A 14,408-nucleotide genomic window follows, 5' to 3' on the forward strand; every position below is an offset into this window, starting at 1 on the left:
GTATTCTCGTAGCATAATGACCTTGCTACGGACTGTAGAGGTCGTAGCATCGTTCGTAGCACGTCTACGAGCTTCGAATTGTGACTTCTACGGAATGTATTATGCGTGACAAAATATTTAATTGTATAGAGTAAATACTAATTCAGAAACATTGTTTTATTTCTTTTTTTTTTTTTAAGAAACAATAGTGTGGTAGCGCAATTATATTCTATTCGATATTTGAAAATTCGCTTGTCACACACAAGAGTCAAACTGCCTAAGATCTGAAAAAAAAAATTCGTTTCTTTATTTTTTTCCTCAGAATTCGCGTGTAGTTTTACGATCTGTCTGAGTCTGATTTGATTACATTATTCTGAAATAAACAAAGTACGTGGGTCATTCTCGACCTTCCAGTAATGTCTTTTCATGTTCACTTTACGGTCGGTCTAAAAGGCAGCCTATTCACACAAAGGGCCCGGCTCCATTGCTCCGTTGCGCTATGTCGCTATGTCGGTAGGTGTTCATAGACATACATACGTCAACGCACGACAATGTCAAAACCTATTTTCCGCTGTCCGCTACATAACGCTACTGTACTGTCTCGTGTTGCTTGGCTATTACATAGAGTTAAGATGTGTAGAATCACAAATTAGATTGTTTGTTTTTATATGAATAAAAAACCTACGAATCGCGTAAAGTCGTAGAATAAAAGTTGCTTGTCTTGATGTACCCAAGTAGTCTTTAGGAGTTTTTTCGTTTGATACTAATAACTCTGTATAATAGAGACAAAAAAGGGCCCTTACGTACGCAGCAATCGAAGAGGAATTTATTTTAGTAAATCAATTAATTTTTCATTGATTATGAGTTTCTTTATTATTATTTGTATTTATTATTATACATATGTAATATACAAAACACAAATAACGTTAATTTTTGCATAAGGTTTGTATGGGGAATCATACTTAAGTTTCACGCTTGGCAACAAGCATCATTTTCATCTATCAGCCTAATGTGAACGCGCCCTAACAAAATGTTATTTGTCTGGAAATTTCTCGAAAACACTATAAGTGGTCCAATTCTAGTTTTACTGTTTTCACTGGTGCCTTAATTTTTTCCCGGGTCAAAGAATTTAGGACTTGGTATGGTATACAAAGTGCGTTGTTTATTTGAAGTCCACTGAGCCTAAATAGTACTACTATTGATTTTCCGATTCTGATTCCGATATATATATATATATATAATGCATACTTGCATGAATAAAGTGAGGTTGTAGAAATCTTCTTCCAATTAGTGTAACGGGTTCGAAAACAGCTTCAGTTTGGACAGGAATTTCATCCTAATATATCATATTTATAATATATATATATATATATATATATATATATATATATATATATATAGCTCTTTCTATCTCATCTTCGTGTGTTCTCGGGATTCAGATTTCGAGGAAAGAGTGTAACATTTATTTGCAGAAAACATTAGTATATTGGTGTTGTAAGAGAAAGCGTAAACCTATATACTCGTAGATAGATATCCATAAATATGAATGAGGTGCAAGCCCACAAACAAATTATTAATTTACACTAACTCAATGAAAAAGTCGTCTTTATATCACGTAGGCGGATGCATGTGTATTTATGTAATACTAGATGTTGCCCGGGGCTTCGCTCCCGTGGGAATTTTTAGATAAAATATAGCCTATAGCAATCTTGGATAATGTATCTTTCTAATCATGAAACAATTTTAGAAATCGGTTCGGTCGTTTCGGAGATTAACATACATACAAACTCACAAACGCTTACCTCTTCATAATAATAGTATAGAGATAAAAAAAAAATTAGTAACCCAGTAAAACATAGTACTTTTCTTACTGAAGTCCTGTTAAAAATGAATGCTTATAATTTTTTGCTTGCATATAGCATGAGAAACCGCAAACAAAAGCGGCTATTTATAAAATCGAGATCAAGGAAATAAGATCACGTCTAACATTTTCACTGTCTTGTTCTAAATATGTCGATAACATCTCCCTCCGTCCGTCAATGAGTTGAGCGGTGTGCTAATAAGCAATGGCGATTGTAAAAATAATAATCTCAAATCTAAAATGATCAGAGAACGGTTAACGGATAACTTTATTCAGGTGTAATGTTAGAAAATTAAATGTTTACATAACATGTTTTGTTTGGTTGATTTGTTATTTTAGGAGCGGGAGAGTAATGTTAGATTTAACATCATTTGACGATCTCAAAAAAACAAAAAACATTATGGTATATACTTACTGTAGGCCCCGTTAATGTCCGTATGACACATGACGTGACGTCACAGCAGACTGGTAAATAAACACACGGGCAAATATTAGCCCTCCGTCTGGTCAGGCTGGCCATTCAGGGTGTTGTTACTTAGAGATGTTAACAGATAGAGTTACTGAATGACTAATAACTTTTGTCCAATGATAAATGGCTAAATCCTATGGGAATCTGAGTTTTCAATTACTTTTTATCTGGAAATCCAGATAAAAAGTAATTGAAAACTCAGATTGTACCTATGTACAAAAATATTTCACGACATAGTATAAAACAAAGTCGCTTTCCGATGTCTATGCTGTGCTATGCTTAAATCTTACGGAACGGATTTTGATGCGGATTTTTTAAATAAATAGTATGAAACCTGAGGAGGGTTTAATTGTATAATTTACTAGCTTCGCCCCGGGGCTTCGCTCCCGTGAAAATTCTGTTTAAAAAGTACCCTATGTGTTATCCAGGTTATATTCTACCCGTGTACCAAATTTCATATCAATCCGTCCAGTAGATTTTGTATACAAGAGTAACAAATATACACACACACACACACACGTACATCCTTATAAACTTTCGCATGTATAAGTAGCAGGATTAAGGTGTTACGAGAGCGAGACGGCACATAATAAAAGCAGCTGTTAACAGAGTTTTATTGAGGTTAGAAAATCATTTTTCATCCGCATTAAATTGTATTATATGAATGACAAAGTCGTCTTCTATCTCAAAGTGTGTAAGGTTCAAACCTGTGATAGTCAACCGAGCCACTCAGTAGTAGACCACGATCACTCCCTATGGATGACATACTCATTTCGGATAAATCCTTTTACTCCAGAATTTCAAACTCGACAACAAAAATTATCACACAGGCTGTAGCCGCCCCTAAGCAAACATTAATTTTAGATTCTTTTATATAACTACTAATAAGGAGACAAATGGATTTCAGAGCGTTTCGACCGCTGTGGCTGTCACTGTCATTAAAGTAACAATTTCCAAAACCAATCTATACTATTATTATAAAGAGGTAAGCGTTTGTGAATTTGTTTGAGCCGGGAAATTTCCGAATCTACCCAGCCGATTTAAAAAATTCTCATTCACCATTAGAAAGGTACATTGTCCAAGATTGCTTGCTATAGGCAATATTATATCTTAAAATTCCCACGGGACCGGAGCCCCGGGCAGCATCATGAAATTGACATTACTACAGTACAGATTAATTATTTTAAAGTCAAATAGTAAAACTAGTTATTGTTTTTGTTAAAACTTGAAAAATTGTAATGACAGCGTGGCCGCAGCGGTCGAAACGCTCTGAGAAACACTAAGGAACCATGCTGTCTATCTGATGGGAAGTCCACCTGCCTTACGGACGGTTGCAACATCAGGCATGTCACGCGGGCGTACCTGCTTTTTTGCCTAGGATTTGTGCATAATTTCCGATGGTTTACATTCCAAGCTGTTCTTTAAAATGTTTCCACAATGGGATGAATGAAAATTTCAGTGATACAATTTAAAGTGATACGTTTTAATATTCATGTGAATATTAAAATTCATGAGAGTTCACTCTCTCTTTGTGTAAATCTGTTACAGCGCTGCGTTATCAAGAGACTGATTATTATCTTTTCATTATAAACTTAATATTCATAGGCTACTTACTACTAGCCGCCCGTTAAAGAAACTGAAATTATATATATAGGATGTTAAGCTGTACGGGTGCTGCCAGAGGGAACTGGTCATCTCGTTTCTCATATATTTTTGTGTAAGTTAATTGTGTTTCACATCGATAGATATACATATATATTTTAATCAGCACTCGGATCACAATCATAACCTGTTTTGATATAGGTACATTATGTACTTTTATATATTATTAGAAAAAAAAAACATTGTAAGAGACGGTAATGGTAACCCCTTCTGGCATGATAAGGACCAACACTGTTCAAATGAGTTTCTATCGGCATTTCTTCTCAGCAGTGGTTGTTCCGAAATGCCAGTAGTTTGTAGCTTATGAGAAATAACTATAAATATAAAATAATATAATTGACGAGAAAAAGTGCCTGTGAAGGTCTAATTTCTGTATAAATGATTTGAATTCGAATAATAAAAGTAGCAATAGCTTTGGTTGAATTTTATACAATAACCACATTTGCGCGCGCCGTTATTTATAAACATTTTGTCTGGTTTTTGTCTATGCTAGTGGAGGACAGATTATAAAACAGTTGGGCACAAAAACATCAGATTTAGTTTTCAATCAGAGTACAGCTGGCACGGACGATCGTTTTTATACAGCCAGAGTTAAATTGATTCCTTTGCCACGTTTTTGTAAAACTTCTCGTTTGAATACTAAAAGGACGTAATTTATACATTCGCATTGGTGAGAACCGTAAAGATAGATTTAAGCTTATGAATTAATAAATAAATAAAATAAATTAAAAATAAATTAATTAATTTGTTTCTTTTTACTCGTCTGTTCCTTTAACTATGTATTTCAAATTTTATAAATACAAATTCATGTGTCACGTAGATACATGGATAAACGTACTATATAATACATAATTAAGTATGTTAAATAAATTTAAAGGGACAAATCACACAGATTGTGTTAGCCTCAAAGTAAGTTAGAACTTTTTAAAATCATAACGTTCTTGTGTATTTAATCAATAAATATGCGCTCGGGTAAAACTATTTTAAATTTCGTCTATCTCAGTATCAAATTTCATCAAAATCGGTCCGGTCCAGTTTTTCGTTAAAAACAAAAATACAAATCCTTTCTCTTTTAGTATTCTAATTGTGTATGTAAAAGAAGTATATTATCCTTACGTGGGTTATCTAATTTGTATGCGAATCGTTCATAACATTTCTAGACAGATTAATTATATTAGTGTACAATCTGATTAATCTGTTATGCTATAATTCTTGGAGAATTTATTAACATATTACACACAGCATACTAATATGCAATGAAAGTCTGTCTGTCTGTTCTGCTTTCACGGCTTAACCGCTGGACCGATGTTGATGAAGTTTGGCATGTAATTATAGATTGAATGATGTTAATTTATCTGGTTTCCGAAAGTCCATCATATGATCTGTAAATACATACCACAACTGACTAACTATATAGAATGCGACCCAATTAGGGGACGACAAAAACCGCGCCAATTTGTACAAGGCCTGGCAATTAGGTTGGGTTGTGTGTCTATCTACACGTATATTTTTATTACTTTTTCGACAACCTCCGTGGCGTAGTGGTTACCACGCTCGTCCGCTATCTGGAGGTCCCGGGATCGATTCAACATTCATTTTCTACGGCCAGCACATCTTTTTTCACCTTTCAATAGGTCTCGCAATGTCTAATGCCAGCTCCACTCTAGCTGGCGCCGAACTCAGACACATGCCGACGCGAATTCGTGAACATTGCTTAGTTAGTATGTGTGCTTTTATTTACCGCTATGAAAAACCAGCAATGTATTTACTGAATTCGCCAATGTTTGGCAAACTGTTCGACGACAGTGGGGAGATGGCGTAAGAAGCTGTCAAAGCTATAATAGGAAAATAATACACGTTCAACTACAATGTACCTACTCACAGAATTAAAAGTACAAAAAGAATAATCCACTTATAAAATATTTCCATATTCAGAAGAAATTTGGTGTATCTCGGTACACATACATTTTTATAAGCACGCCTCTAGAAACACAGTACAGTTATTTCCCGAAATTAAATGTCACCTGTGGAATAAAAAAGTGTTTTGCAGCAGAGAAAATATCACCAACCAGACCTTGAGTCACCCTTTCCGGCTGTAGGGCTGGCACACACCAAACAGTGAATAATTAAAGCACCTAGAAACCTAAGTTTAAATAGGTGAAGTTTTTTTAATTTTATCTACAGTGAAGACTGTTCAAAAATCCTACTAATTACTCTTTCACGCAAAATCTACTGGGCCGATTGGTATTAAATTTGGTAACCTGACATAACACATAGGGTACAAGTACTTTTTATCCAGAAATTCGTTAGCGAAGCCCCGGGTCGCGGCTAGTTCTATTATAAATGTTTTTTTTTTGCTTTTTTTTATTCACATGTTATCAAATTCTAGGAGGACTTAGTGTAACATTTTACGACTTGTTGATGTACTAATTGATTGGACTAATTAGAGATAGCAGGGGCAATAAAAAGAACGAAACATTTTTTTTATATTAAGCATAACATTTATATTAAGCACTATGCAATTTATCACTAGTATTAGTGTATTTATGATTTTCGAATGAAATACAATAAAACTGATTATATTTAACAGGGATTTTTTTTTGTAATAACGAAATTCGTTTTCCAGTTGTACGGTTTGGTATAAAATAATCTCCAATCGATGATTGTAATGTAATTAGGTAAAAAAATATCTGTCTGTGTAATTTTTTCTTGCACCAACACTACTTAAAAACTTAACCCTCTCACGGAGACTAAACGTGACATAAAAGAAATTTAGTTGTTATGACGTCTGTAGATCTAAAGTGTTCTGCAAAGGATTCATTTTTTTCTTTTAAATGAAGCAACCCTATTCCGAAAGCTTGTATAAAATGCGCATCACGCGTTATCGTATCGAGTGTTAAAATACATTATTTTAGACCATATCATGATTTTGTACTCTATGTAAAAATATAAGTATGCAGTTGTATCCCACTGTTGGACAAGGCCTCCCGTTTATTTTTTTCTAAAAACACATAAATGCGAAATTTAAGATATGGCATATGCAAAGTTTCTATTAGGTCCTTACAATGAAATTGGCGTTTTGTTGTACCCACTCTGGCCACTTATATCACAAATTTCTCCTCTTTGGTTCTATTTACACATGTATACGAATTGAGTTTGAGAAGCAAAGCGGCAAACGCGTATCGACTGCGTTACATTACTTAACCGGCACAATAATTAAGGGTTTTTAAATCAAATCATTACCTGTGATGAAAAGTGGATTGTCTACGATAATCGGCTCGCTCATCGCAATGGCTGGACCTTGGCGAGCCAAAAAAAAGTTACTTGTAAGCGTTTGGTGGACTAGTGAAGGGTGTCGTTCATTGCAGTTTTCTCAAATCTGACCAGACGATTACGGCAGACGTCTAATATCAGCAATTGCAAACTATGATGGAAAGGCTAGCTGCTAAACAACCGAGGCTGGTCAATCGCTCCACGCCACTGCTGCTTCACGACAAAGCTAGACCACACACTGCACAACATATGGCTACCAAATTAGAGGAGCTTCAATTGGAATGTAAGTTGTATGACATCCATCGTACTCCCCGGACCTTGCTCCAATAGATTACCATTTTTTACAAAATTTGGATTACTTCTTCCAAGGGATAAAATTCAACTCCGATAGGGTAGTCCAAACCCTCAAAGATATTGATTCCCGTCCGAATGTTTTTTTTAGTAAAGGGATCAATGAACTACCTATGAGATGACAAAAGTGCATAGATAATAATGGTTCTTACTTTGATTAAATAAATATATTATATTAAAAAATATTCGACTTTTTGTTCCTCCTATACCAAACGCCAAATACTTTATTCATTTACGAGTATTAATTCATGTACTACAAAACAGTACAAATATCACAGATATAAGAACATTACATGTCATATACATACGTGTTATCTGTGATAAATATAAAACTTACAAATAGGAAACTAGTATAAAGTTACTAGGTACATATTTGTATAGAAATTTATTCCAGTAGACCCGCGAAAATTATTAATTATTGTTAATTTAGTAACAATGTTATTCATAAAAAAGTTAAAACATACTCTAACCTAAAATATGTTTTGTCTCTTTTTGTCAATTTCAAATATTATAAAGGGCGATAGTGACAAAACATGTTTTAACTTTTTTATGAATAACAGGGTAAGTTATAAATATTTTGTATGAACAATGTACCTACATAAAAATTAAGGGTTCAACGTACTTTGATTTATTTCTCAAATTAAGTAATTGGAAACATGACTTTACGACTCCAAGCAATATTTTCAGATGACAAGTGGTACTATTCTGCTATTTTTCACGACAGATTTACGGCCCTTGCAGACTGCATTTTATAGTTAGGGTAAATCTTATGCTCGGATATAATGTTTCGCAAAGAATGAGGATTTCATAAAAAAAAGTAAGTAATAACACATAGGTAATTGTAAAAAAAGATCAATTTGAATGACTAGAACTAATATGTACAACTAACTAACGTCCCGGGGCTTCGTTCCCGTGGGAATTTCGGGATAAAAAGTAACCTAATATGTTATTCCAGGTTATATTCTACCCGTGTACCAAATTTCATAGCAATCCGTACAATAGATTTTGCGTGAAAGAGTTACAAATATACACATATAAGTACCCACATCCAAACAAACTTTCGCATTTATAAAATTAGTAGGATGTAGGTCCTGCGCACCTAATACCTATAAATTTGTAACTATCTAAAATCAACCAGACAAAGTCTCGGTAATCGGTATTCCCAACAAATTTATAACACTCCTTTCCTCTTCAAAATGCGGGTTAAAAATATCAAGCAGTCTGATAGAAATCTGTAACTGTTCTTAGTGGACTTAGATTTATAGTGCAAGATCAGCTCGCACAGCCGAGACGGCCATAAACTACACTTAACAGGCTAAGTACTCGTGAACGGGTTGCGATCACGTGTCAGGGGCTTAAGTATGCTGACATCAATGAATTCTTCTTTGAAAATAGCCACATAAAATTCAAAATTCTTTATTCAATTTAGGACTAAATATCACTTATTGACGGTCAAAAAATACTTAAACTAACTGCTGACTTCCAAAGCGCAGGTGAAGAAGAAGCGGCGCAGAAAACTTCACCGCAGCCCTTTCTCCAAGGACGTCAATTAACAAATCTAGGTGTTATACATATACCTAGGTACATATTAAAAATTAAGAGCACGAATTTACATCATAAAAATGTCAAAATTTAAATAAATAAAGTTGTATTTTCAACAAAATTAGTGAAAATTGTCACAAAAATAAAATAAGTATATAAATTAAAGACTAAATGTACAAAATCATCATTTTCATAGCTTTACTAGTTGTTTCCCGCGGCTTAGTCTATGACACTCTCCAGTTCTCCAACTACCTATCTCCACACCAAATATCATCTCCATCCGTTGCTTCGTTTTGTCGTGAAAGACAGACAAAGAGACGCACTCTGACATTTACAACATTGGTATAGTATGAATTACGGAATAAATATTTTATTAGTAAAGATTACGGAAATCTACTTCTAATTTACGAGTACTAGATATTATCCGGGGCTTCGCCTTCGTGGAAATTTTGCCTATAGCAATCTTGGATAATGTAAGCTACATTATCCAAGATTGCTATAGGCTATATTTTATCTAATGGTGAAAGAATTTTTGAAATTGGTTCGGTAGATTACCTGCCTTAAACATACAAACTAACAAAAGCTTACCTCTTTATAATAATAAGAAATTACGCCGGCTTCACACTGTCGTCGAATAGTTTGCCAAACTTTAGCGGATTCAATATACATTGCTGGGTTTTCATTGCGGTAAATAAAAGCACTCATACTAAACTAACTACGGAAAAAAACTGATTTAAACAGTTTCGGTCGTTTATATAGTGGCATTCCATAGTCGCGATTTTCTTTTGTTTCAAGATGATTCCATCCAGATGTTCTTGGAATCAGGGGGACTGCCACGAAACATAAAACACGTTGCAGTCCACACGTTCTATCTTTTTTACACGATGCATACACGATATGGGGAAAAGAGACAGCATGTGGACGTTAGTAACGTGCCACGTGTTTGTTTCGTGGTAGACCTTCAGTACGGTCGTGTCGTGTCGTGTCTTCTGAACATGGCGTTTGCCTAACATCGTATGTACATTACTATAGTTAATGTATCGGATGAAGCGCACTAAACGAGTTACCGTTGCTATTAGTTAGTCTATCAGTTTGTACATCAAGCCGTAATTATGAAGCGGCCGATTAATTAATTGGATGAATAGCTAATGAGATCGATTTATTTGCTTGCACACTGAGTGAATTCACACGAGTAAGTTTACATATAATATGTTACAGGATGTAATATTTAAGCTGCACTATCGCAATAGTTTGTAAATCTAATGGTAGTAGTAAGATCATGAAATAAATAAATAAATAAAAATTTAACTGTATGACTTAGAGCCATGCCTCATTGCTCAGTCGTGCTCCGTTGCGACGACGCAGCACGTTCCAGCTCAGTTGTTTTCTATAGGTTTTGACACGGACGCGCGTTAACGTACTTCGAAATTTCATATAATATCTGCGTTGTCTGTCGGCAGACGTCTAAATGACGGAGCGCAACGGGGCATGAGCAATGGGGCATGGCTCTTAGATTTACCGTCATCATTATCGTTTTCATCTCACACATCACTATTAAGGCCTCCCTTTTACGCGCCACTAATACCTCCTCCAACCTCATCCATCGTCAACCAATCGCTTTGTGCCTAACAAAGGATGGCGTGTGGTTTCATCCTAGAATAGTCCACTCCATCTCCCTAGCATGTCGTACGAGGCGACTATGCGACACTGCTTTGGTAATTGATAGACAACGCAATAACATTCTCCAAGAGGTTTGACTTCAGGCAAGCGGCCGAAAACCATAGAATCTTCAAAATTGTAATGTGAATTTTTTTAGGTACGTTGACACCGACGTTTTCGCGACGTCACAGCCCCGAACGCAGCCGGGAACACATCAAGATGAGAAAGAGATAATTAACTGTGTAGTGATAAGTCACTAGACAGTTAATTAAATTTTTTCCATGTCTGAATATGGGTTGGAAGACGAGATATTCGCAGGAGTGGAAGTGAAAAAATTCTTATTGAACAACTAACTGTCTTCTTCACATCAATGACATCACTAAAAGCCTATGTGTGTGCAGTCCTGTGCAAACGTTAGCGAGTCCCGGTGACTATGTATTTTTAAGTCACCGACATGATTGCTTTTCTGATAACATTGTTCGTTCTGTTGGTTTTATTGTCTGCAAAACGTTTGCCAACTGGTATTATACCTACAGGATTTTTCAACTATGAAAATAGCAATTTTAATGTATTTCAAGGTATGTAATTTTAAAAGAAATCTACCTATTCACTAATATGGGCAGCGACCATACGTGTGCAACACGTTCGAACAACAAAAAACGCTGAGCATTTTGTCCCAATGAACTTTCCTATTTAGACCTTTAAAAGTACAGAACAGATTTTGAGGATGATTATTTCAATAGAGTAATATTTCAAAGAGGAAGGTTTATATCGCCAAACTTGGTGGATTCGGTATACAATACTGGTTTTTCATTGCATAAGTAATTACATCAGATAGTCATTCTGAACCTTACGAACCCTTTTCAGGGCGGCAGTTAAGTTTGAAACATGTCTATGGCTACTTAATCTTGAAACACACACTCGGTGAGCCCAAATTAAGACACCTGAGCCAAATGTCTTATAAAACCCTTGACTATGTAGTCAATGGTCATTTTACTTCTACCACAAAGCCTTCTATATTTTGAAGCTACGAATACACTATACAACATTTGACAACATATCACTCTATAGCACATAAAGTCGATCTCACTCATGCAGATTGTAATGAAAAGGAAAGAAAGATATGTTGAGCGTCAAATGTTCCCTAGTGTATTCGTGGTTTTATCATCGCAGTACAAGGGCATAATACTTGTAAAGAATGGAGTGAGCCCTTTGCCCAGCAGTGGGGCAATTGACAGCTCGCAATTAAATAATAATTAAATGTCAGAAAGGCGTATGAACGCGGCGTGTAGTTCCCGCCCTAGAACAGAAGCACTCTACACCCTCACGTAAAAAAGGCGGTCGTAAAACGACGGGATGACAGAGATAGATGAATATTTTTCAGGTAGCTTATAGAATTTTGAAATACATGCAGTGGCATGCGGCTCACCAGATGGAAAGCAGTCACCGTAGCCTATGGTCGCCTGCAACGCCAGAGGTTCCACGGGAGTATATTTTTAACAAAAGTTCGCAAATTTGAGGTCACCAGCGCCATCTATGCGATTTGTCTTGAATTAATTAATATAAAGTGCGCTCTGCGGTGACGCCAGTTAAGACATGCTTGGCCGAACCATAGATATTTTTCTTTTATCTATAGGCTGAAGTCATGCCAGCTCCACATCGTCGCCGAACTCAGACACATGCCGACGCGAATGCGTTAACATTGCATAGTTAGTACCTGAGTGCTTTTATTACCGCAATGAAAACCAGCAATGTATACCGAATCCGCCAAAGTATGGCAAACTGTTCGACGACAGTGTGGAGCCGGGATCAGATGCAGACATGAATGCACGAACATTGTGTAGCTTATATGAGCTTTTATATTAAAAACAAACACACGATAAAAACAACATATATTTATGGTACGTAAATATATTTGTCCTTACTATCACCACCTTACCAAATTATAAAATAGGTACTGGAATAATAACTTATTATAAAACGTCATAAAAACCTTTTATACATTTTTAAATAAAAAATAAAACAATTATAAGACTATGGTGTCTTAGAGATTGGATATTTGCATGCATAATTTTTCAAAGTTGGCATTATATCCTAACTAATATTATAAATGTGAAAGTGTGTTTGTTACCTCTTCACGCTCTATCTACTCAAACAATCTTCTTGAAATTTTACATACATGTAGTTCGAAGTATGGAGAAGGACATAGATTACCTTTCATCCTGAAAAAATACCAGTTGCCGTGGGAAATTTACGCGAGCGAAGCCGCGAGAAAAAGCTAGTTACATAAACAACAAAGAAATAGCAGGATAGCGGTCCCTAGGCGCCGACGCCCAACAGATGAAGAATTAATTATCAATTTAGCTAGACCTATGTTCATCAATTCAGATAGAACTTTGGGGTTTAGCCGTAATATATATGTAATCATAGAAAATTACACAAATTAATACTCAATCTCGAATTTACTTAAAACTATTAACTATTAATATACATGAACCATTCCATAAATGAATGTCCAGAACAGTACATAAGTGAATAGAGCTCCAAAGAATCCATTTGTGAGCAAACTCTGTCTTGAAATATAGTATTTGTACCAGTCTGGTCCTGCTTTTACCATAAACATTAGCCACAGAGTAATAACAGCAAATACATAAAACACAAATCCGTATAAACCCGTCAAGCCCAGCACTCCTGAAAAGAATGAGATTCTTTATTAAACTTAGTATAATATAGTATATTTTAACTTATAATAGCATATGGTTCCTATCCTAGAATAAGACCACACTAGACAGGACAGAAATGTAGGTAATCACTTTGCTACTTGCAAGAAGACTACCACACCTCTAGTCTATACATCTATATTAATCTATTATAATATATTACTTGGTAGAAAACAAACCTCCTGTCAGTGCATAGGTAGTTTTACAAAATTAAATATTACATATTACAAATGAATTGAAGTGGCTTTTTTAAATTAATTATAATAGTAATAATTTTAAGTCATTGTTAATGTTACCTGCAGTAGAGCCGGATAATGCTGCCATGGATGTTCGGCAATATTCCACGACAGCGGCATTGTTTCTGAGTGCTGCTTCGCTATAGGCGATTGGTTCTGGTTTGTTATCTTTCGCCTTCGTAACAGCCGACATTATATAATGTTCTAATCGGTAAGAATATTGTAAAACTTAGCAAATTATATCTTAATTCATAAAAATTCGAGCACAAGTTGAATCCAGGATTTCAATCAATCTGGTCTTATTTGCTTTTCTCCTGCCTGACACTCCTGACAGTGACAATAACGTGAATGACATCGTAACATGACATATATATATTTTTTATCATAGGCTTGTAATGACCTTGTATTTAGCTCCAAAATTCATACTCACCATCACCAACTATAAAAATATATTATTTGACTAAAATACAGTAAAAATGAAATTTAAATCTACAACTTTGTTACGAACGAAACTATCGTTAACAGTAACTCGCTGTAAGTAAGCAAACTGTTACAATAAAAGCAAGAGATAGCTTAGAGGTAAAGATAAGTATTTTATTAACATGTAGATTTGTGTGCCATGGGCTTAGAGCCTTCACTAAAAGATATAAGGCCAT

At 35.2% G+C, this 14,408-nt stretch overlaps 1 protein-coding gene across 1 annotated transcript; it reads right to left on the reverse strand.

The window, feature by feature from the left end:
• Window positions 1–13,238: 13,238 nt before the first annotated feature.
• EMC6 (ER membrane protein complex subunit 6) lies at window positions 13,239–14,075 on the reverse strand. Its single transcript, XM_053763442.2, has 2 exons — window positions 13,813–14,075; window positions 13,239–13,487 (listed from the first exon to the last, which is right to left on the reverse strand). The coding sequence occupies exons 1-2, from the start codon at window positions 13,943–13,945 to the stop codon at window positions 13,279–13,281; spliced, it is 342 nt and encodes a 113-aa protein (XP_053619417.1). The 5' UTR covers window positions 13,946–14,075; the 3' UTR covers window positions 13,239–13,278.
• Between the last annotated feature and the right edge of the window lie 333 nt (window positions 14,076–14,408).

The sequence above is a fragment of the Plodia interpunctella genome, chromosome 24, assembly GCF_027563975.2.
Source record: "Plodia interpunctella isolate USDA-ARS_2022_Savannah chromosome 24, ilPloInte3.2, whole genome shotgun sequence".
Taxonomy (NCBI): Eukaryota; Metazoa; Arthropoda; class Insecta; order Lepidoptera; family Pyralidae; genus Plodia; species Plodia interpunctella.